The sequence below is a fragment of the Oryctolagus cuniculus genome, chromosome 7 (assembly GCF_964237555.1).
Source record: "Oryctolagus cuniculus chromosome 7, mOryCun1.1, whole genome shotgun sequence".
Lineage (NCBI taxonomy): Eukaryota > Metazoa > Chordata > Mammalia > Lagomorpha > Leporidae > Oryctolagus > Oryctolagus cuniculus.
The window spans coordinates 94270281-94294828 of NC_091438.1; the positions used below are offsets into that span (position 1 = coordinate 94270281).

Genomic DNA, 24548 nt, shown 5'->3' on the forward strand with positions numbered 1-24548 from the left:
GAGCAAGAAGAGTCATCACCATGGTGACTGGACAGTGTCAGCCATGCTAACATTCGTGATGTTACTCAAAATGGACACAAGTAGCACTCCATTTCGTTACTGAACCAATGGCCCTGAACGGGAATCTTTAGATATCTACAAAGACAGTTTTTTACCTACAGCTTGGAGGAACGTACCGGAGTGGCACTGATTTGTCCCAGGGTAATTTTAGAAGATTCTACTATCAACTAAACAGCTCTGTAAGAGAACACATCCAACCTCCCCAAATGAGCACCTGTCTTCAACCTCAACAGAAGAGTAAAGATGCTACCAACATGGAATGAGCTACTATTGACTCATTTATGCCCTGCAGGGACCCCATCATTTGCGTAGTCTCCTCCAAACTACAGGCAGGAAATTAATTTGAAATTTGGCAAAGACAAACCTAGATGTCTGATTTCCCCGAGAGACTCAGAGCAATCAGCTTGTTGGAGAGCACAGTGAGTGCTTCTTGTCCCTGTCTCAGGCCTGCAACTCTGTTGGACGCCCTTTCAAGCCTATGAGTGGTTTTAATCAGGCTGTAGAAATCCCACCAACCCTCCTGGGTCACAGAGACTGATGGGCCTGGTGCTTGGGACCATGTGCTGCCTGAAAAAAACCACATCCAATTGACACTTTTGTGTACCTACGGCTGAGTTCTCTGAGCTGCAAGGTCCTTTGAGGATTTATTTGGCTACTGGAGGTGATATTGCTGAAGATCAAATGCAAACTGAAGTCTGCGGTTTAGGGCTGTGTCTGTGTATGGGTTCTCTATGACCTACTACCTCTATTCCCAAGACTGATCTATTTCCCCATTGAATTAATGATCTGTGACCTCAGTATCTGTGCTGACATTGTGTGTGTGTGTGTGTGTGTGTGCACGTGTGAGAGAGAAACAGACAAAGGAATATGAGGGAGGGGTTGGGATTTCTGACCTCCAGGGGAGAACCTCTGCCTCTGGTATCAAGGGGCCTGTGTTCAGAGCTGGGCTGTGCAGCCCGCTGCTTGGGAGGGAAGGTGTTCAACTTTGCAGATCTCAATTTCCTCTTCAATAAAATGTAAGTTTAAAATCTCTACTTCAGTGAATGCTGTGTATTGTGTTCAATACATTGCTATGCTTTTTAAAAATATTCTTATGATTATGGAAGTCAAAATTATATAAACATGAAACAATATACAAATGTAGGAAACAAGGAATAACTAATACCCAAAGAAAAGACTTATTAACATTTTGAGGTGTGTTCTTCTAACCTATGTCTCACCCATTTTTCACGTAGTTAAAATCAGAGTGTAAGAATGATGGTTGTTATGTTTTGAGCACTTTGGTGCCAGGAACTGAACTTGATGGTTTACATATGTTGTCTGATTAATTTTCCCAATCCTATTCAGTAGATATTATTATCCCCAATATTTTTTAAAATATTTATTTACTTATTTGAAAGATGGAGTTACGCTGCTTCACTCCCCACATGGCTGCAACGGCTGGAACTGGGCTGATCTGGAGCCAAGAGCCAGGAGCTTCTTCTGGGTCTTCCACGTGGGTGCAGGGGCCTGAGCACTTGGGCCATCTTCTGCTGCTTTCCCAGGCACATTAGCAGGGAGCTGGATGGGAAGTGGAGCAGCCAGGACTGCAACCGGTGACTGTAGGGGATGCCGGTGCCACAAGCGGAGGCTTAGCCTACTACCCCACAGTGCTGGTCCCTATTTTCCCCATTTTACAGATGACTGACCCTAAACTAGGCAATATGGTGCAGGCTTTTATAGCTTAAAACAAACCTTTGTGTATGCTATGTCATTTGATGCTTTAAGTTGAGTTTGAAAGGTATTCTTATCTCTATTTTACAGAGGCAGTATCTACAGCTGAGTGGCTTGCTAAGGCCTCACTAATACATGGCAGAGGAAACAATCCAGGTTTCCTCACCATAGAGGATGTGAGTGGTGTGCTTTATAAACGTCCCTTGGGGGCTGGTGTTGTGGTACAGTGGGTTAAGCCTCTGCTTGTGACATCAACGTTCCATGTCGGAGCTCTGATTTAAGTCCCAGCTGCTCTGCTTCTGAACCAGCTTTCTGTTAATGCCCCTGGGGAAGCAGTGGAAGATGGCCCAAGTGCTTGGGCCCCTGCCTCCCATATGGAAGACGTGGATGGAGTTCCTGGCTCCTGGCTGCCAGCTTTGGCCTGGCTCAGCCCTGGCTGCTGCAGGCATTTGGGGGATGAATCAATGGATGGGTGATCTCTCTGTCTCTTCCACTTTCTCTGTCACTCTGCTTTTCAAACAAATACTTCTCTTTTAAAGAACAACAAAGTTGGAGTCATACCCTTCCTGAATTCAAAGCTTAGTATAGGGGCCTGCATTGTGCTGTGATGGGTTAATCTGCAACCTACAATTCTGGTATCCCATATGCACAAAAGTTGGAGTCTCAACTGCTTCACTTACCATCCAGCTTCTTGCTAATGTGCCTGGGTAAGCAGAAGATGACCCAAGTTCTTGGGCCCCTGCACCCACATAGAAGACCCAGATGAAACCTCTGGCTCTTGGCTTTGGCTTGGCCAAGTCTTAGCTGTTGTGGCCACCTGGGGAGTGAACCAGCAGCTGGAAGACCTCTCTCTATGTCTCTCCCTCTCTCTCTGTAACTCTGATTTTCAAATAAAAAAAATCTTTTAAAAAAGCTTATTACAAAGCTACCCTAATCAAAACAGTATGACACTGATCTAAAGACAGAGCTACAGACCAGTGGAATAGAAGGACTGGAAATAATCATTTGTGTGGTCAAATGATCTTTGACAAGCATGCTAAGACCACTCAAGGTGTGTGTGTAGGGGAATCTTCCCAACCAGTGGCACTGGGAAAACTGCATTTCCATATAAAATAATGACTTTTGAGCATTACCTTTTCACCATATAAAAATCAACTCAAACTGGAAAAAAAAAGACCCAAATATAGAGGCAAAGCTACAAAATTCTTATGAAGAAATACAGGGGAAAGTTTCAAGACATAGAATTTGGCAATTATTTTTTGAATATGACACCTAAGGCACAGGCAGCAAAACAGATAAATTGGACTACATCAAAATTAAAATCTTCTGTACCAAAGAACACAATCAATAGAGTGAAAGTACAATCGGTAAGATGGGAGAACATTACCTGTAAATCACACATCTGAGAAGGAGCTCATATCCAGGATATATAAAGAAATCTTAAAATGCAACAGCAATCAAAACAACCCACGTAAAAAGGAGCAAGGCACTTGAAAAGCATTTGTCCAAAAAAGACATGAAAGGACCAAAAAGCATATGAAAAAGTATTAGACATCACTACTCACTAGGGAAATGCAAATCATACCTAGGAGGGGATAACATCTTCTACCCACTAGCTGGCTAGTATGAAAACAAACAAAAATGGGAGAAACTGGGATCCTCAAACACTGTTGGTGGGGATCTAAACTGGCTCACCACTCTGGCTGGTGGCATGTTGTATAGTACAGAAGCTCCTCAAAGAATTAAAGTAGACTTGCCACACGATGCAGCAATTCCACTTCTGAGTATATACCCAAGGGAGTTGAAAGTAGGGACTTACACAGATGCGGTGCACCTATGTTCATACCAGCATCATTCGCAACAGCCAGAGACAGAAGCAACCCAATATCCATCAGTGAATGAATGGAGGATCAACATATGGTTCAGTGGAATGTTATCCAGTCTGGAAAAGGGAGGGAATACTGACATATGCTACAGCATGAATGAATCTGGAGGACATTTTGCTACATGAAATAAGCCAGTCAAAACAGGGACAAGACAGGATGATTCCACTTACACGAGGTACCTAGAGCAGAAAGTAGAATGGTGGTTGCCAGAGGCCGGGGGCAAGGGGCGGGGAGTAGTGAGTGATGTTGAATGGTACAGGGTTCCAATCTGGCGGGACAGGAGGGTTCTGGAGACTGATGGTGGTGATGGGTGCATACGCTACGTAGACATAACAATACGAATGTACTTGGTATCCTTGACCTCTGCACTTAAAATGGTTAGGCTGGTAAATTTTACATTATGTATGTTTTACCACAAATTTTTAAAAATGTAGAACAACCCTCCCGATTCCACTTGATGAAAGACGAGTTGATTGATTATGGAGGCTTGCCTCCTTGAAGCGACTGGTTTCTTGGGAAGAGCTCACTGGAATCCCGAGTATGACCTTTCCAAGAGCTGCGTGGAAGTGCCCAGGCCTGGGCTGTCACACAAATCCACGTCTCCCCACCCACCCCCACCTGCTGATGGAGGCTCCAGGGCTGAGGGGCAGGCAGGGTGGCTACACTCTTGCCTACCAGACCTGGGACTTTTCTCTCTGACTCTGGCTGCAAGTAGGAACCATGGGAGGTGTGCAGTTGACCTTTAAATGTTTACACACCATCTAAGGAAACTAAAAGAACAGAAGGGGGTGAAAAGAAGCCCCAGAAGACACACAAGTCAATGAACCTCAGTCAGTTTTGCAGCTTAGAGACAGCTCCAAAACTCAGTCCTTCCAATCACTGTCACTAGTAAGCTATGTCCAGCTGTGGGACTGGCAAGTCATTACATCTCCCTGGGCCTAATGCATCATCTTTTTAACATGAAGACAATACTTCCCCTATTGATCTAAAAAGCTTATTAAAAATGAAATGAAAGTCCATGAAAATATTTCAAGACTAGTCTAAAGAGCTATCTACATAATACATGCACTTATCGTAGGCTCTGAAGTCAGACTTTGAGGAATAAATGGATTGTACTGTACTCTTCTGCTTAAGTTTGATAGTTACAGGTCAGGTATACAAGGTGTGTATCATACAGAGTAGTTCCATACAAGGCAGCAAGGATGACTTTGACCTTGTAGCTGCTTCCCTGTGACTGGTCCCAGGCCACTCTTTTCAGTGGGGGCAGGGTTGGGGTGGGGGTCAGGAAGGTGAGACATGGGGAGATGGTGTTTTTGATGTTGCCTGTCCTGCTGCAAGGACACCCCTCCCTTTTCTGGGGGTAATTTTCCTCTTCTCCCTCAGTCTGTGTGGCCCAGGTGTGGTGCCCTCCTCCTTTCTCACCCCCTCTGTGGCCCTCCAGGCTGGACCCACCAGCATATTCCCTCTCCTCCCCTGCTCAGTAGCAGCGATGGGTTCAGCAATAGAGCTGAAACCTAAGCCAGGATAGTGAAACACAACCCTGGGCTTTTCCTGGACCCTCCAGGAAACAGAAACTGTTCCTGGAGGTGGCTCAGATGGTGGAATGGAAGCCTGGAACCCAGGAACAGGAGGCCCACACAAGGGGAGAAAATCCAAGAGATGGTGGGAGCAGACCCTGAAGAGCAAATCTGAATATCCGATCCATCCAAGTATGAGCCACTACTGGGCATTTTAGTTCCGAAAGTCATTAATTCCACTCCCATCCCTCATTGGTGTATGTGTGTGTGTGTGTTAATTTGAGTTGCGTTTCTGTCACAACGTTTGATTATTGTAATTAGGAAAGAGACTGCGGATTTCTTCCCAACCTCATGAAGTTTATTCCCCCCAATAAAATGCCCCTCGGTTTCCTCCTGGAATGATCCCCATAACCACGGCTCACCCTGCGCCCGAACTCTTCCCCTTGCTTCACTTCCCGGGGGTAGCCGTCGATCAGGAAGCCCTGGGTGTCTCGGAGGCTGGCCACCATGGCCTCCCGCAGGAGCTCCAGAACGATGCCCTGCAGCAGAGACAGAGTGGTCAGGACCCGAGCTCGGCCACAGAGCCACCCTAGAATGAGCACAAGTCTTCTCTAGTGGGCCTGTGAGAGTGGGAGCAGGGCTCAGCTACGAAGTAGGGCAGCAGCAATGTACTGCGTCTCAGCCATTCTAAGTCTCACGCCTCCCCCAACACGCTAATGTTTTTGAAATTAGTAGCTACTGACCCAGGGCTGGATTATAATTTAATTGTCAGCCTTTTCTTTAAAACTGACATATTCTTATTGGTTGCATTTTCCTGGGGTGTCTTAAAACAAGGCATCTTAGATGAGATGAAACATGGTGGCCATATTTCAGATGGGAGCACTCCATGAATTAGGCACAATAGGGTGTAAGGCTAGACCAAACGATATAAAATACATTCCACTCCTAATTCTTTCCAATAAATATTTTCTAAAACTCGACATCCACTGACTCGAGACTCAGTAGATGTGAAGGAGTATTTCCTAGCAACATTGCTTTCCGTTAACATTTTCTTGATACAACAAGTGCTTATGCAAAACAAGGGAGGTGAGATATACATGGGAGTCTGGGAGTGGGTGCAGGAGAAATGCAGGCAGCTGCCCAGCTGGAGGAAGTCCCTGTTCTCTGGCTCTGTGGCTTTGGGCAGGGGCTGGGGGATGGCAGATTTCAAAAGCCTGGTTAGGATCTAACCTTGGACAATTGTGAATTAACTCCTTGGGAAGCTGATAGTCTAGTGGGGAAATGAGTCAGCATGAGAGAACTGGCATGCAGTTCTCTAATTAAAGCAGAGCAAAGAGTTACAGAATGCTGGGAATGCCGTTTTACATAGGGTAGTCGGGGAGGGCCTTTTTAGTGAGTTGTGATTTTTCAGAGATGTGGATGCAGTAAAGGAGCAAACTATGTGAATACAGGAAGAGAGAGCGCTTGGGCTGAGGAAGTGGCTAGTGCAAGGGGCCTGAGGCAGGAACAGCCTAACCTGTGGGAGGAGCCAAGAGGAGCCAGTGATTGGGTGGGAGAGAGCAAGGTGAGTGATGAGAAATGGGGCTGGAGAGGTGGCTGGAGGCCAGAGCCTCAGGTGGGGGGTAGGGAGTCAGGATCTCGTTCCGTGTGTGTCGGGGCGCCATTGGAAGGGTCTGAGGAAGGGGCACACGTGCTAAACATGTTAGAGGAATCACTGCAGGAGGAAATGAGTGGATGCAAGGGAGCCGGGTAAGAGGCAGTTGCTGTGGTCTGCTTCCCTTTCATGAAGAGGCCTCCAGCTTCCCGGTGGCAGATGGACTGCACTGGCCAAGAGGAAGCGGGTGCTCTGTCGGCTGACAGGGACTGCAGGGCATAGGGCCTGGTTACAGAGCCCCACTGGGATGGAGTCCAGCAGGACGCCCACGATGGCAGCCACTTTTCAGGGAGAGATGGTGACTTGAAAAGTAAGGCAACCTTCTTAAAAAGGGATACTCTTTATTTAAATTACACAAGGCACCAAACTTCAAGACAATGCTATCTTACCTCCCAGAACCAGACCAAAGCACTATTTACTTTCTGGGGATTCGTAACTCTAGGCTCTGGACATCATGTTCACCTCTGTTTTGTGGATTTTACCTGGGAAGGGGGGACCAGTGTTGGCGGGAGACATGAGGTAGGCACGCACGTAAGGGACTGGCAGATGAATGAGATTGGGGAACCCTGGGCCTGCATCCTGCACAGCTGGCTGCGGCCGGCAGCTCCTCTGCTGGAGACCTGGCTGCCCCTGGACTCTCACACAGGCGACAAGGACAACACAGCTGTTGGCCCTCCGGGTTTCTTTGTCCCAGCAGCAGCCCACATGCATCACACCAGTCCCCGGCCTCGCCCCAGCCAGGGAAGGCAGCTGAGAGGGGCAGGCCTCGTTGCTTACTGAGGGCACCAGGTCTCCACGCTCCATGATGTCTCGGATCAATTTGCTTCTTTCAGATTCTGACGCCAGTTCATGACGCAGGAGCTCGCCAGTGGAGAGATGTGTGAATCCGTATTTTTCCGCCAGCTTCTCACACTGTGTGCCTTTGCCAGAGCCAGGGCCACCTTGAAAAGAAGTCAGGTGTCAAAACACATAGCCGAAGCCTTGTGGTTGCAGCCACCGAGCGTGGATTGGGAACTGCGGGTACAGCAGGAGCTGTGCTGGGAGGGATCGGCACAAGTGGAGAATGAGACACAGTCCTGGCCCTTGAAGAGCTTATTATCCTTGGTGGGGGCTTATTATCCTTAGACAAACAGCCAGCCGCTACTAGTTACAAGTGGTCTACTTTGGTAACTAGGGGTTATCAGCAGATACAGGTGGACTAATGCGGAGCTGTCCCTTTGGTAGAGATGCAAGCCACAGAGGCTTCCTGAGGAGCTGAACCTGCACACATAAGACACTGGCCATGATGCCTGATGTATGGTGGACCCTCAACAAATGCTAGTGGCTAATTAAAAAAAATCTTTCAAACAATTACAAATTTACAGAAAAATTGTAGTACGAGAACAAAGACTTTGCTGAAACATTTTAGAATACACTGCCGATGGGATGCCCCGCGGTTCCCAAGCATTTTAGGGTTATTTTCTACAAACAAGGACACGAGCACATCCTCCCACATGAGGACATCCTCAGGGCCCATTCTAATTTCCCAGCTGAGTGAGTAACATCCTTGGAAGCCAAGGGATCAAGTTCACAGTCAAGCACTGCCGTTAGCTGTCATGTCCTCCTGATCTCCTTCAGTAGGGAAAGTCTCTCCGGGTTTCCTTGGCATCTCTGAAGAGTGTGAATAATCATCCTGTAGACTAGCCCTCAATACACAACTTTTCTAGCTAGCATTATTAATTCTGAAAGTCTGCCATGCCCCTTTGATGAATATTACATCTTTGACCCTTTCCCTTGCTTCCCAAGCCCATCTAATTGCTAAGTCACAGGATTTTACCTCTAAAAATAATAGCTACCCATTGGTATGTGCTTACTGTACTGATCACTGCCCAAAGCATTTTATGTGTATTAATTTGAAATATCCCCAAGAAGCAGGTATTTTTTTAAAGAAAGATTTATTATTTATTTTACTTGAAAGTCAGAGTTACACAGAGAGAGGAGAGGCAGAGAGGTCTTCCATCCGATGGTTCACTCCCCAGTTGGTCACAACGGCCGGAGCTGCATCGATCCAAAGCCAGGAGCCAGGAACTTCTTCCGGGAATCCCACGCAGGTGCAGGGGCCCAAGGACTTGGGCCATCTTCTGCTGCTTTCCCAGGTCATAGCAGAGAGCTGGATCAGAAGTGGAGCAGCTGGGTCTTGAACCAGTGCCCATATGGGATGCTGTTGCTTCAGGCCAGGGTGTTAATCCGCTGTGCCACAGCGCCAGCCCCAAGGTATATTTTCATTATCCCCATTTTACAGATGAGAAAGTGGAAGCACTGAGAAGTTAAATCCCACCCTTAGGCTGCAAACCTGGCTCATAGCAAGCCTAGGATGTGAAGCTTGGACTCTGGCTCTTAAGACATCTCCTTCTCTCTTTCCCTGGGACTAGAATCACCCAGCCACAGCACAGGTCCTCATGCTGTCTGCCTGGCAGGTGGCCGCCAGTCCACCTACATGCAGGAATGGGTGAGGCTTTGGAGTCCAACAGTCCCTTCAGCAGGATGATTGGCCTGAAAAACATGTCACCCCCCAACTCCCTGGCACACCCTGGCTTCCCACGCCTGACAGAGTAAAACCCAAACTCTTCAGAGTGGCCCTTGACTGCTTTAGAATCCGGTCTCATGCTGCCTCTGCAGCGTCTGCTGTCCACGTCTTACTTCCCCTGACACTGTCATGCACCATTGCACCAGCTCCCTCAACCACATCGGTCCTTCCCAGCCCCCATGGCTTCCTCTGCTGGAAAGGCTCTTCCTGCCTCCTCCTGTCTTCTTTTTCTCCCCCAGCCCTGTGGGGGTCCATCTACAACATTGTATAAGTGTAAGGTGTATCAGTGTTACAGCAGCCTGGTAGATACTAGCCTATGTGTGTAGGAGGGGCTGAAGACAATGAGAAGTTTCAAAAAAAAAAAAAAAAAATTACATGCAATGGAGCGAGGAAACAAGTCCTGAGAGCGGGACCCAGCCTTCTGTTTGTCTCCCCAGCCCAAGGTGTCTTCGCCTGTCCTGTATCAAAAGGAACTCACTGAATTGAGGGAGCGATACAGCTGGCCCTACAGGACTAAAGGAGACATTTGCTTCTCCAATAGATAAGAATCTGATGGCCAGTACTGTCCAGAGGGTTTGTTTAGGGGAATTCCACATCCAAAAATCCCGCACAGACTTTCCCAGAAGAGGGAGGAGGGGAAAAAGAAACGGGGGACCCATACTCCTGTCCATAAAACCCAATCTGAATGCAGACCGGGCTCTCGGTCCTTTACTAAAATGCCTGCCTGGTCTCTCAGGTGCATGAATTTCTCTCTCTTCACTTTTTCCAATAAACTAGGCTAAAATTGGCTTCTCGTCTGCTCCTTCATTGGCTACATACTTTGTTGTCAATAGATCAAATTCCCGGGGTTCAAATCAGCAGTTACATCTGGTGATGCTGTGATACCCGTATGCATCAGGAAATGATTACCACAGTCATGGTAACATCCACAACCTTGCAGAGGTTTCCTTTGTCTTGGTGGTGAGGATCTTTAACATTGCTTCTCTTAGCTGACTGCGAGCATACAATACAACATTTGCTGCCATCACCATGCTGTTAGCTTTCCAGAACTCAGTCCTCATGAAACTCAACATCTATAAATTTGATAGTGAGGACCTAGGACTTGCGCTGCATTTTCTTGTCTTGGCTTCTCTTCCCCAGGACAGCTGGCAACTCCCCTGCCCCGCCCTTAAGGAGGAACATTCATTGTTGTCTCTCAGAAGTTGAGGGGCCTCTTGTTCCCCCCTCTCTGCCTTGGCGGAACATCCAGGCAAGCTCCACGTGTTCTGTCCCCTGCCTGCCGTGCAGCTGTTGTGAGCCCACTGCGGAGGAGTCAGCCCTGCGGTGTTGCCGCTCATAGAGGCAGCGACAGACGCTCACAGAAGGGATGTAGGCTCCTTGCAGGAGCAGCCGCCCACCAGCTAATGCTATGTTTGCTCCAAGCACCGAGTCTCTGACCTCCTGATGGAACGGAGAGTGCAGGAGCCAGAGAGGGCCACTCGGGAGGAAGTGCTTCCAGACACAGACAGATGAAGAAGCAAGCGCTGGGCTGGGGGGTGGGGGCTGCTGAGGCTGCATTATTTACCTGGAAGCCCTCCCTTTTCCTGGGATGGCTGGAAGCCGGGCATGTGGAAAAGATATTTTCGGACTTGGCCCACAAGGCACAAATGCTGTGTTCCAATTATTTTCTTCCTTCAGCTTTCCACTAATACGACTATTACAGTTTTTGTTCTTCTCAAATGTTATTTAATAAATTCCGACACGAAGGCAATTAAAAATCTTCAGCTCAAATTAACAGCAGCTGTGTGTTAAGTGCCAGCCGCTGCCCCAGTTAGGAACCTTTAGCAACAGCTGCAGATTCTTAGCGTTCTTGGGCCACATGGCGCAGGCACTGTGGAATTTTAAGCGATCTGCACAATGGCTTGATTCTTTCCTTGGCTCCTAACTGGAGAACAAAGTGATTTTATTAGTGCAGTGAACGCACAACTGCTAGTAGAAACATGAATTTTCATCTATTGTCACTTTACATGTCTTTGAGGTCTTAACTTATGACTTTTAAATAAAAAACGGTAGGGCCTTGGTGTCCCTTCAGGAGAATTTGTTCCATGGAAAAAAATCTATTTGAGGAGCCGTATCTCAGAATGAGTGGGCTGTGTTCTCTGATGACAAGATGACTGATGGCAGATGAGGAGCTGGCACACTCACTGTCATGTGGCTGGCTTCCAGTGTGTCGTTATTACAGGTTTAAACCCCTGGACAAACCCATACTCAACACCACATGGTGCAGGTCAAAAAGAGTCTGGGATATGAGACTGCATTTTGAAGGGTCTGTCAAGGCTTAAAAAGAATCCTTATTTTCAACTTCAAATGTAATTTGAATTTTTTTCCATGCCAGGCCAAAGGCACCATATTGGGAAAAGTGCAAATACTATGAACTCCACTGTGCAGTCAGTGTCCACAGAAAGGAGAGCAGAGGGGCCGGGAGCCCAAGTCTGTCTTGGCACTCCGGGTCCACTTTGGTGCCTGTATTTTCTGAGGTGGAACGGAAACAGTGGTCATCAGCGCAGCACGCCCATGGGGTCCAGTTTGCTGTGCTTATTTACAGGAGCAATTACACCCTGAAAGACAGCTCCTGGACTCAGCTGGGCTCCTCAAGATAAGAACCTGCCCCCGAAGGCTGCTGCAGGTGCTTGGTCTCAGGAGAAGAAAAAAAAATGAATGAAATGGCAAAGCTGGGCTGTGACAGCACATTCTGGGTTCAGAAACAATGTCCACACAAATAAAGATGTCACTGAGACCATCAGCTGAATAGCAAACACAAACGAATGTGATGACATAGGGCGAGTTAGAACGTCCTTTGTTGACATTTTTTTGTATCTCCGTAGCTGCAGGATGCAACGAGGGACCAAGCAGGAGGCCTGGTACACAGCTCACGGCTTGTAAACAACTGCTGGGCAGCTTGTGTGGCTCTGGCACTGCCGTCAGCCCTGGAAACACAGAGACCCAGAGCTGGGTCTTCTCCATCAGGGCAGTCCCAATGGGAGCATGGAGAGATAACCCCAGCATCACAGCCCTGTGGCCCATGAGCACAGCCTGGAAACACCACTGCGGGGCCACTGGGAGGGACTCCTCACCCAGCCAGGGTCCTCTGCAACACAGGGGGATTTGCTCCTCAGGAAGGACCTATGCCCGAGCCTGGGTTTCTGCTGAGAATGGCGGAAGGGGAAGAATACGGTGGCATTAGGAAGGGCTCAAGGCTTTGGGTCTGCCGAGAAACCTTGCATAGGCCATTTATTGGTTGTATGACTATGGACTGGCCTTCAATATTCTGAACCTTGGTTTCTTCATCTGTAAAATGAGAGTAAGAGGCAATTTTGCTTATTCCATCTTTGATTTTCCTTCCTCCTCATCCTCCAAACCTGACCACCAACAGTGAAGCGCTACTGAGTTTACATTGGAAAAAGTCTCCAAAATCTGTCCTCTTGTTCCAAATCTCACTAAAAATTTCTCTTGTGCCATCTCTCTGTCAAAACATTGGTGTGGGGCTGGTGCTGTGGTGTAGTAGGTTAAGTATCCGCCTGCGGTGCTGGCATCCCATATGGGCACCAGTTCCAGTCCCAGCTGCTCCATTTTTGAACCAGCTCTCTGTTATGGCCTGGGGAAAGCAGTAGAAGATGGTCCAAGTTCTTGGGCCCTTGCACCTTCTTGGGAGACCCCGAAGAAGCTCCCGGCTCCTGGCTTCAGATTGGCCCATCTCTGGCTGTTGCAGTCATCTGGGGAGTGAACCAGCAGATGGAAAACCTCTCTCTCTGTCTCTCCCTCTCTCTGTCTGTAACTCCACCTCTAAAATAAATGAATGAAACTTAAAAAAAATCTCAAAACAAAGCAACAACAACAAAAAGCATTGGTGCTTGGTGAATGCAATTGACAGTGAAACAAGGTCAAGTTCTAAGTTCTTCCTGGGTACCATCATCTAGCATCTCGAGGTTTGAATTAAACATAATGCATCTGGGACTAGCCATCATGTCGAGATGTCCCGACCACTTGCACTTTTTCAGTGTCAGAATGCCCTCTCTCTTTACACACACACACACACACACACACGACACATGGAACTATCTGGTTTAAAAACTCATGAAGTTTATTTTCTCTAAGGCAAAGCAGAGAGGACAGTGTTCTCTGTGTTCTAATTGGCACCAGCAAAGCTTCCTAGGCCTTCATGCCCACCTTCTCACTCCGTCCCCAGCCCCTGGCTCAGAGCTCTTTCAATCTTCATTATAGCCCATTTTCCATTCCCCACAGAGCTGGCTGCACCTGCAAGGCATTACTTGAGGCTATCCTCCACTCCGATTGCATCCTCCCTGCCCTTCTTCTCAGTTTCTTCTTTGCACTCATCATGACCTGAGTTGGTCCCTTTGAGTTCCATTTATCTCCGTAATGGGCTGCACACCAGGCCCTGTCTAGTAGCTTAGAATTCCTGGCCTGGGTGCCTGCGATGACAAACACTAGCCTGATCTCTCTGCCTAGCCCACCACTTGCTTTATTTGCGTCTACTCTGGGCTGCTCAGTATTCCTTGAGGGCATCAGAAAACTGAGTCAACTGGGTCAGGCCCTCCAACTTCATAATTGTTTTCATGCTTCTTGAAAATATATTCCTCTTTTGCTGATAAAATTGGATGTCCATGGATGGATTCTAATATCTCCCCAATCACCCTTAAACATATTTTTATTCCTCTCACTCTTAACAATTTATATGTTCTTATTCACTAATATAATGAAAATTATCTTTTTTCTGCACCATTTTCTTTTCTTTTCTTTCTTTCTTTTTTTTTTTTTTTTTTGACAGGCAGGGTTAGACAGTGAGAGAGAGAGAGAGAGACAGAGACAGAGAGAGAGAGAGAGAGGAAGATCTTCCTTCCGTTGGTTCACCCCCAACATGGCCACAACGGCCGGTGCACCGTGCCAATCTGAAGCCAGGAGCCAGGTGCTTCCTCCTGGTCTCCATGCAGGTGCAGGGCCCAAGCACTTGGGCCATCCTCCACTGCACTCCCGGGCCACAGCAGAGAGCTGGCCTGGAAGAGGAGCAACCGGGACAGAATCCAACACCCGAACAGGGACTAGAACCTGGTATGCCGGCGCCGCAGGCAGAGGATTAGCCTAGTGAGCTGCGGCGCCAGCCTTTCCCACACTATTTTCAAAACATTTGTGTCTTCATCCTTTGTTCTCTTTCCTTTCTTTCTCCTACATGGGAGATTTTATTCAACCTGTATAACCTAAGGCTAGCTCTCTGCTTTGGTCTTATGGCACTCTACCACGTTTTTACAATACATCCTGTCTATCGATCTATCGCCTTCTCAAATACTGACTGGGGCCAACCTTGCTTAGCTCCTGAGATCAGAAAGATCAGGTGCATTCAGGGTGGTATATTGTAGGCTCTGCCTATGTGTCATCTGCCTACTATCTATCTTTTATTATCTATCTACTATCTTCTATCATTTATCCCATATTTATCATCTATCTGTTTATCTATCACCACCACCACCACCATCATCTATCTTGTTTACTTTAAGTTTGTCTTCCTTGTGACTCTATGGTTCATACGTGCAGGATCTGAGTTTGCTTTGCTCACCATGGAACCCAAAAACATGGCAGACACTCCCTAACAGTACTGGAAAGACAAGTGAATGGTGACTGGATCCTCTCTTGCCTGCTCCAAGAACTTAATCTCCTTTTGCTTCACCATATGAAATTTACCCTTCTCACCTGGAATCTTTTCTCTCAAAGATTTATTTACTTGCTCGAAAGACAGAGTTACAGAGGGAGAGGGATTGACAGAGAGACAGAGAGATCTTCCATCTACTAGCTCATTCCCCAAATGGTCACAATGGCCAGGGTTGGGCCAGGCTGAAGCAGGAGCTTGAACTGCATCTGGGTCTCCCGCACGGGTGGCAGGAGCCCAAGTCCTTGGGTCATCTGCTGCTGCTTTCCCAGGTGTATTAGAAGGGAGCTGGATCAGAAGCTGAGCAGCTGGGGCTCAAACTGGTGCTCTTAAAGGATGCCAGCTTCAAAGGCAGTAGCCTAACCTGCTGCACCACAGTGCTGGCTTCGACACCTTCTCTTACACACAGCAACATGCTTAGTTCTCCTTGGCCCACATAAAAATATTTCCACCATGGTCTGCATCTTCTGCTTCTCCTTCTAATTCTTTTTCTTTTCCCAGCTGCCTACAACTGCTTGTTTCCATTTTCTTCTCCTTTGTTGACTCCCTGACTTCATGGAAATGATTTCCTTCCCTCATCACTCTCTGAAATTGATCTTTCAAAATAAAACAGCAATTGCATAACTGTCACACCATTTGACATCTTTCCTCTTCTAGTTGTTAATGTCTTTGACTTCTTAGTAGCATGTAACAACACCAACAAATATCTGGAAATTCTCTTAATCTTGCTTCCAGGAGAGTTTGCCACACCCTCTTCCTTTTTCTGGCCAGGCGAAGCTCACAGAGGGCAAAAATGGTGCAATGTTACAGACAATATTGATACAGAGACATTGCCTGTGACTCTTGTGGCCTAATGAAGCAACACCTCTATTTCCTTTTACATAAAAGGAACTGGGGCCCATGGCCTTGAGTTCCAGGTTTACATCTTGGACCTTTCTCTGGCTGTGTAGATAACTCTGATCAAGTGACACCCTCTCTGTTCTTCAGCTTCTTCAACTGCAAAAGGAGGATGGTCACAAAATGAGGCAACACCTGTCAACTGCTGGGAACAGTAGCTGGCAGAGGGAGACACTCAGTAAGCACCATGGTGATTATCTAAAAGGACGCAGCTTTGGAGTCTTCCTAGCTCTAACATTCCGCGATTCTACAAAGACTAGGCATTATCTATTTCCAGATAATCTTCAGATTTCTTCAAAATTCATCATATTTCTACCTCTGATGTATTTCTTTCTCTCCAGATGAAAATAGGTCCCAGCATTGGGCTCAGGTTTTTGTGACTGAATAACTCCTTTTAGAGAAAAGCTATTATGCTGTCAGATCCTGAACTGACTGTGCCCCAGGAATGATGCTGCGCTGTCTGGGCCCCTGAGTCATTTCAGACATCCTTCATCTAGGGCGAGCTGCATCACTCGGCTGAATTTCAGCAGGCTGCTGCTGGGAGCTGACTTTCTTTTGATCAGAAGCAAGTAAGAAAAATAGATCTTTATCCTCAAAGACAACATAGCTATTAGTTTTGAGAGGAATGGACTGCTTCAGGTTATTTGGTGGAAATATGCCAGTGATAGGGTCAGCTGAAGGTTATACAGAAGAGCTAAATGGGATTGGAAACCGCATAGCAGGAGCTGTGTCTTATTTGCCAGCACCTGCTATATAGTAAGCACTTGATAATGGTTAGATCAATCAATGACTCATGAGCTCTCTGTGGGTTTCAGGGAAGCAGCCATGTCCATAACAAGGAAGACAACTGGGAGACCTTGGCCTAGACCACATCTACTTTGAGCTAGTAGAGTGATCCTGCAAGAGTCACGTGCCACCCTGGAGGCTGACTTTCTTGCTTGCAAATTGCAGAGCCTGGATGACACGAGTGGTCTCCTGAGTTGGACTGTATTACCCTTCTTAAATACTCCAGCTGGCCTTTTGTAGTGCTCCTCCCCGTGGCAGGATTATTCATCCCCACCTTTTGGAACTTAAGAGTTGAAGGTAAAGGGCTGGAGCTGTGGCACAGTAGGTTAAGCCTCCGCCTAAGACACCGACAACCCATATGAGCACTGGTTTTAGTCCCAGCTGCTCCACTTCTGATGCAGTTCCCTGCTATGGCCTGGGAAAGCAGTAGAAGACGGTACAAGTCCTTGGGCCCCTGCATCCACGTAGGAAACCCAGAAGAAGCTCCTGGCTCCTGACTTTGCATCATCGCAGCTCCAGCTGTTGTGGCCATTTAGAGAGTGAACCAGTGGATGGAAGACCTCTCTCTGTCTCTCCCTTTCTCTGTAACTCTTTCAAATAAATAAATAAATCTTAAAAAAATAAAAGAAGAGTTGAAGGTGATTTGCATCGGGTAGAGGGGGATGTGTACCACTTTTAGGCAGAGGCTTCCATAGCCAGCACATGGCTTGTGACTGAATGACTCCATTCAGAGAAAAGCTATTAAACTGTCAGATCCTGAATTGACTGTGCCCCTGGAATGATGCTCAGCTGTCTGTGCACATGAGTCACTTCAGACATTCTGCATCCAGGGTGAGCTGCATCACCAGGCCGAGTTGCCAGGTCTCGTTCCCCTTTGCCATGAGGCTGGCAATCTCTCAGACGGTAGGGTTTCCTTGGCATGGGTGCCAGAGTGAACACTAAGAACCTGTAAACCTCGACGGGTGAGGCCTGGGACTATATAGTTTCAGAAATCTCCCAGGGAAGAAGTGATACCTGAAGTTTACTTTGAAATGTATAAGATAAAAAAAAAAGAGATGTATTCATGGATGGACAGAGAGGCAGATAGGGGATAAAGCAAGACACTGTACAATGTTAATGGGAGAGGGGTTGGCACTGTAGAGTAGCAGGTAAAGCCGCCAGCAGTGCTGGCATCCGTTATGGGTGCTGGTTCGAGACCCAGCTGCTCCACTTCTGATCCGACTCTCTGCTATGCCCTGGGAAAGCAGTAGAAGACGGCCCAAGTCCTTTGTCCCCTGCACTTGCGTGGGAGACCCGGAAGAAGCTCCTGGCTCCTGGGTTGGGTTCGGCACAGCTCCAGCCATTGTGGCCAATTGGGGAGTGAATCAGCAGATGGAAGACCTCTCTCTGCCTCTGCCTCTCTGTAACTCTGTCTTTCAAATAAATAAATAAATCTTTAAAAAAAATGGTAATGGGAGAACCTAGGAGTATTCACTGGAACATTCTTTCAGCTTTGCTGTGTGTTTGAAATATTTTCACAATAAACAAAGATCATCTTTAAAAGAATCCCCCATGTGATCCTTAATGACTAGCTTGATTTGCAACGTCTAGGCTAGAGTAATCTAAGCAAGGCAATTTGATGGGAACTCTCCAGTGGTCACTGCAGGGAGTCTTTGTTGATCTTTCTTTTGATACTTACACTGTAATAATGCTGAGATAATGGTTCTATCATGGATGAACAACTATTATGATGGTTAATAAAAACCATCATTGCTTTATCAAAAGCTAGACGTTCCTCAGCTTGTTATAGGTGAGGAAAACTTTTTGTTTCCTCAGCTACAAGCTGGAGAGAAGGGGCCCATTTCGTACCTATTGGTTCAGAGACCAAATATATTGGAGAAATCACTGGAGAGTGTTCAGACAAATGTCTCTGGTTTAAGAGACTTTTGGTTTGATATTTTACCTAATAATGACCCGTTTTATGTGTTGTAGCTTAATTCATTTAATCCTTACTATAGCCATCTGAAGCTGGTGCTACTTATAAGCACAGAACAGATTAAACAACTGTGCTAAGAGCCAACTGTGCCCCGGTACCAGTAGGCTCTGTAAGGTACTTTGGGCCTTCTTTCCAGAAATCACACAGATCTGCTGTTCAGAAATGCAGTGCACACTCTGCATTCAATCAGAGTGATCACCAGGAGCTGGGCTTTCATCACAGAAGAAACAAAATGATGCCCGGGTAAATATCGTATGAGACATACTTCACTCAACACCACTTCATGGTGTACTTAAATTCAAGTTTCACTAGGGGTCCTTATTTTCATTTGTTAACTCTGTCAACCCTATCAGGCCCCTACCACTTATTAGCTGGTAGACTATAGAGAAGTTATTTTACCTATAGTCTGACAATTAACTGTCTATGATTTTGTGACTCATTCAGCCAAAATCCACCAGAACTAAGTGAGAATATGAAATGTCTCATCAGGGCAAGGCTGTATGACTGGATGCCATGACTCTAGCTCTTAAGACTGACAGAAGGTACATGCCCCCATAAGAGGAAAACCATGGTGGCAGTTCCTAATTCCAGCCCTTGCTGCTAGGTGAGCTCCTACCCAGCACCTGAACCCCATTTCCACATGAACTACCTATCTCCAGGCGGGAACAGTGGCAGGATTTCCAAACTACTTTTGAGGAAACACAATTAAATACTTGTCCTTAAATTGGACCTCTATGTGCAAAAGTATAAAACAAGACCCCTACTTCCTACTTTACACCTTATACAAAAATCAACTCAAAATGGATCAAGGATCCAGATCTATGACCTGCAAATTACTCTGCAAGACATTGGCATAGGTAAAGACTTCTTGGAAAAGACCCCAGAAGCATAGGCAATCAACATAAAAACAAATGGGATTACATCAAGCTAAGAAGCTTCTGCAATGCAAAAGAAACACAACAAAGTGAAGAGACAGCCAACAGAGTAGGAGAAAATATCTTCAAACTAGGCAAATTATAAAGGATTAATACCCAAAATCTATAAAGAGCTCAAGAAATTCAATGACAGCAAAACAAACAACCCAGTTAAGAAATGGAAAAAGGCCTTGAACAGGTATTTTTCAAAAGGTAAAATTCAAATGGCCAACAGACACATGAAAAAAATGCTCAGATCACTAGCAATCAGGGAAATGCATATTGAAACGATAATGAGGTTTTACCTCACCCTGGTTAGAATGGCCCTCATACAGAAATAAAAAAACCAATTAATGCTGATGAGAATGTGGAGAAAAAGGTACCCTAATCCACTGCTGGTGGGAATGCAAACTAGGACAGCCATTGTGGAAGACAGTAGGGAGATCCCTCAGAAATCTGAAAGTACATCTGCCATATGACCCACTCTTGGGAATTTACACAAACAAATTAAATCAGCATATGAAAGATTTATCTATAACCCCACATTTATTACAGCTCAATTCACAATAACTAAGATGGAATCAACCCAGATGCCCACCAACAGATGACTGCATAAAGAAAATGTGGTATATATACACTATGGAATACTACTCCGCCATAAAAAAGAATGAAATCCTGTCATTTGCAACAAAATGGATGCAACTGGAAACCATTATGTTTAGTGAAATAAGACAGTCCCAAAAAGACAGATATCATATGTTCTCCCTGATCTGTGGTAACTAATAGAATATAAAAAGTGCAATATATATGAGCAAAATTGACATTTTGAGATTTGATTGTTCTTTACAGCCCTTGTTCCTACTATTGAGGAATAGCGTTTTTTACTTCTTACTATTTATTGAATTCTTTACTTAGTGGAGGGTTAAGCTGATGATTATAAATTACACTGAAAGTTTGTCATTGTAAAAACAAAACAAATCAAAACAAAACATAAAATCCACTTGTCCAAGACCAAGCACTAAGCACATTTATTCTTTCAAACCTGTAGACTGGAGCCTTTCAAAAGTTGCTTCCACTAAGTTCAGCGTGTTTGTCTCTGAATTCTTGGAATTCATTGTTCTGGGATGTTCTGCCTCTTCCCAATTCTTCTTAAGCACATCAAGCCATCTTTTCCTCCTATTTTAGAGCCCACTCCACACTCGAGTCTTGGGCATGGATTAAATGAATTAACAGGAAACACACAAACGTAGCCTCTCCTTTCTATTTTTCTTCTTTGAAAGAAATATTTTTCTCCTCTGTGAAAGAAATACATGCTTCTATGGAAGATTTAGATAATTTGGAAAAATAAAAGAAGAAAATGCAGTCCTACTTCCCAGAAGTAACTGCCAAAGACATTTTTTTTTTGCAGCTTTTTTTCTATATGTGGTTTTCCGGTTTTGTTTTCATGGGGAATCTGTCTGCTCTGGTATTTCACTTCTTTGGGCTTCTGTATTGTCATCTGAAAATAAGCTTGTTTTTTGTTCCAAGGCCATCATTTCTAGCATAATCATCCTATGTTTTTGCCTTTGTCAGGAACTTGGAGGGTATTTGTACTTGCAGTCTATCCACGTAGAGTAAAAGGAAGTGGGGATATGTGAGGCAGGTGGGGATGTTGGGTGGATGTTAGTGGATTACACTTGAGGTTTCTATGTTCAGCTCCAGGTGACACCATGGAAACTAGAAGTCTCATGTGTTGTGATGGGAATGTAAAGTTGGCACAATTGTTCTGAAAGGTATTTTGGCAACTGAAGAAGAAAGGTTTAATAATTACCACATCTAGGATTTATCCTAAAGGTAAAAAAAAAAAAAAAAAAAAACTACTGTGAGTTACACAGACATCCACTATAGCATTTCATAAAAATATTTTTTTCTCATATCAGATATATCAGATATTTCTTATTTTAAAAATTGAATAATTACAATATACTTCTTTATTTGAGAGGCAGAGAGAGAAGAGAGGGAGATGGAGAGGGAGAGGGAGAGGGAGAGGGAGAGGGAGAGGGAGAGGGAGAGGGAGAGGGAGAGAGACAGAGAGGGCACTCCCATCTACTGGCTCACTCCTCAAATGCCCACAGTAACTGGAGCTGAAATGGGCCAGAACTCAATCTGGGTCTCCTGCATGGATGGAAGGAACTCAGTAACTTGCGTTATCACCATTGCCTCCCAGGTCTTTCTTAGCAGGAAGTTAGAGTCAGGAGTTGGAGTCAGGTATTGAGTCCAGGTACTCTGGGCATCTTAACTGCTGAGCTAAATTGTTCACCTCAGCATTTTAATGAAAGAAAAAAATATCTGAAAATAGTACATGACAATAGGAATAAACAAAATAAGTTAAAATACAGCACACAGGGACCGGCGCTGTGGAGTAGCAGGTAAAGCCATTGCCTGCAGTGCCAGCATCCCATATGGATACCAGTTCAAATCCTGGAAGCTCCACTTCTGATACAGCTCTCTGCTATGGCCTGGGAAAGCAGTGGAAGATGGCCCAAGTCTTTGGGCCCCTGAACTCACACTGGGGACCTGGAAGAAGCTCCTGGATCCTGGCTTCGGATCGGCACAGCTCTGGCCATTGTGGCCAATTGGGGAGTGAACCATTGGATGGAAGACCTCTCTTTTTCTCTCTCTCCATGCCTCTCCTTCTCTCTCTGTGTAACTCTGGCTTTCAAATTGTGGGGAGCAACCCGGACTAGACTAAGTTACTGGAATTAAGACTTATTCTATGCATCTGCTCTCCCACAATATGGCTGCTGAGAAGGGAGAAACAGCTTCTACACAGCTGCCTCCAGTTCAACCAATAAACTGTAGGACCTGCTCCTGATTGGAGGAGAGCAGCGTACTCGGCGTGTGGGTAGCAGAGTTGGGATTGGTGGAAGAGGACTATAAAGGAGGAGAGAGAGACCATGCACCAGGAAACATCTATCTGAAGGAACACCTGTGCAGCCCCCGAGAGAGCCGGCCGGCGGTGTGCCGCTCCCCCGCGGAAGTGGGGAAGGTGGCAGGGGGAACCGCCCTTCCACGGAGGTGGAAGGGACGGTAGCCAACCCGGGAAGAACCAGCAGCAAACCCGGGGAGGGCCGAGCAGACAAAAGAACAGCGCAGGGTCCTGTGTCGTTCCTCCACGAAGACGGGGAATGGCATAATGGTGCCGTGACTCGGATAGGAAACCTAGGCAGGGTTTAGTGTCGTTCCTCCGTGAAGAGGGGGAGCGACACAAATCAATCAATCAATCAATTTTTTAAAAATACAGCAATACAAAGGATTGGAATGTAGTCATTAAAGTAATGTGTTAAAAGAAAACAACATAAGAGGCTATAATTTCATTAAAGTTTAAAAATGTGTATGGTTACCCTTACAGGGAGCAGTTATTATAAGGGGGCACAAGGGAGGTTTCTAGGACACTGGTTATGTTTCAGTTCTTCTTTTAAGGATTTATTTATTTATTTGAAAGGTAGAGTTACACGGTGGTGATGGTGGTAGGGAGAGCAATAGAGGTAGAGAGAGAGAGAAAGAAAGAATTTTCCACCTGCTTGTTCACTCCCCAACTGTCTTCAATGGCAAGGACTGGGCCAGGCTAAAGCCAGGAGCTTCTTCCAGGTCTCCCATGTGAGTGGTAGGGGCCCAAGCACTCGAGCCTCCTGTGCTGTTTATCCAGGTGCATTAGCAGGGAGCTGGATTGAGGTGGAGTAGCTGGGATATGAACAAGGGCCCATAAGGGATGCTGATGACTCAAGGCAGGGGCTCAACCCACTATCCACAATGCTGACCCCCATGTTCAATTCCCAAGATCTGCATCTTGGGATAATCACTATGTCCAATCAGTGAAATTTCATCACACTGAACATTTAAAACTAGTGCATTTTTCTGTTTAAGTTCAATTAAAAAAAAAAAAAAACCATCAAACTGAGCTTCTTGCCAAGGCAGACTCTAGTGGGCAGCAGTGATGGCTCAGGTAATTGGGTCCTATCATCCACATAGGAGGGTCTGGCTTGAGTTCCTAACTTCCAGCTTCGTAAGTTGTCTATCCCCATGCTAGGTCCATCATCTGCTGTTATGGGCATTTGGATAGTAAGGCAGTGAATGAGGGTTGAGAGTGATTCTTTCTCTCTCTCTCCCTCTCTCTCTCTCTCTCTCTCCCTCTTTCTTTCTCCTTCTTTTCCTCTCTTCTCTCCCCTCTCCCTCTCTCTCAAATAAATACCCTTTATTTAATAAATAAAAATACCTTTGTAATTTAAAAAAACTTTAAAAGTGGCATAGTATATTCAGATACACTATCTTGGACAGATGCTTTTTGTTGAGTGCGGGCACACGGTGTGGTCATTAAGAGGTGGTCTGGGACGCCTGCATCCGTCTCAAGCCTTGGCTCTGCTTCTGATTCCAGGTCCTCATAATGTGCATCTTCGGAGGCAGCAGGTGATGGCTTGAATACTTGGGTTCCTGTTATTCTGTGGTAGACGTGGATTGAGTTCTTGGTTCTTGGCTTTGGCCTGGCACAGCCCTGGCTGTTAAGGGCATTTGGCAAGTAAACGCTTGGCTCTTGGTTTTGGCAAGAAGACCCCCAGTGTGGCCCATTGACCACGGACTTCCCAGCTCCAGAACTGTAGGAAATAAATGTCTTTTCTTTATAAATTCCCAGTCTCACATATTCTATTACATCAAGAGAAAATGGACTACAACAATGTCTTCATATATTTGAAGGGCTGTGATTGTGGAGAGAAAGCTGATTTGTTCTGCATATCTCTGCAGGGCAGCAGAACTAAGTAAGTAAGTAAATAGTCGATTTTTTTTTTTGACAGGAAGAGTGGACAGTGTGAGAGAGAGAGAAAGGTCCTCCTTTTCCATTGGTTCA

General features: G+C 45.9%; 1 protein-coding gene across 2 annotated transcripts in view; it reads right to left on the reverse strand.

The window, feature by feature from the left end:
- The window catches only part of AK5 (adenylate kinase 5), a 279780-nt gene that overhangs the window by 19571 nt on the left and 235661 nt on the right, over positions 1–24548 (reverse strand). For both annotated transcript variants that reach the window (XM_070078235.1, XM_070078236.1), the window contains exons 11-12: positions 7608–7771; positions 5599–5715 (exon numbers count right to left, since the gene is read on the reverse strand). In XM_070078235.1, coding sequence (XP_069934336.1) covers positions 5599–5715; positions 7608–7771 — 281 coding nt within the window. The remainder of the gene's footprint in view (positions 1–5598; positions 5716–7607; positions 7772–24548) is intronic.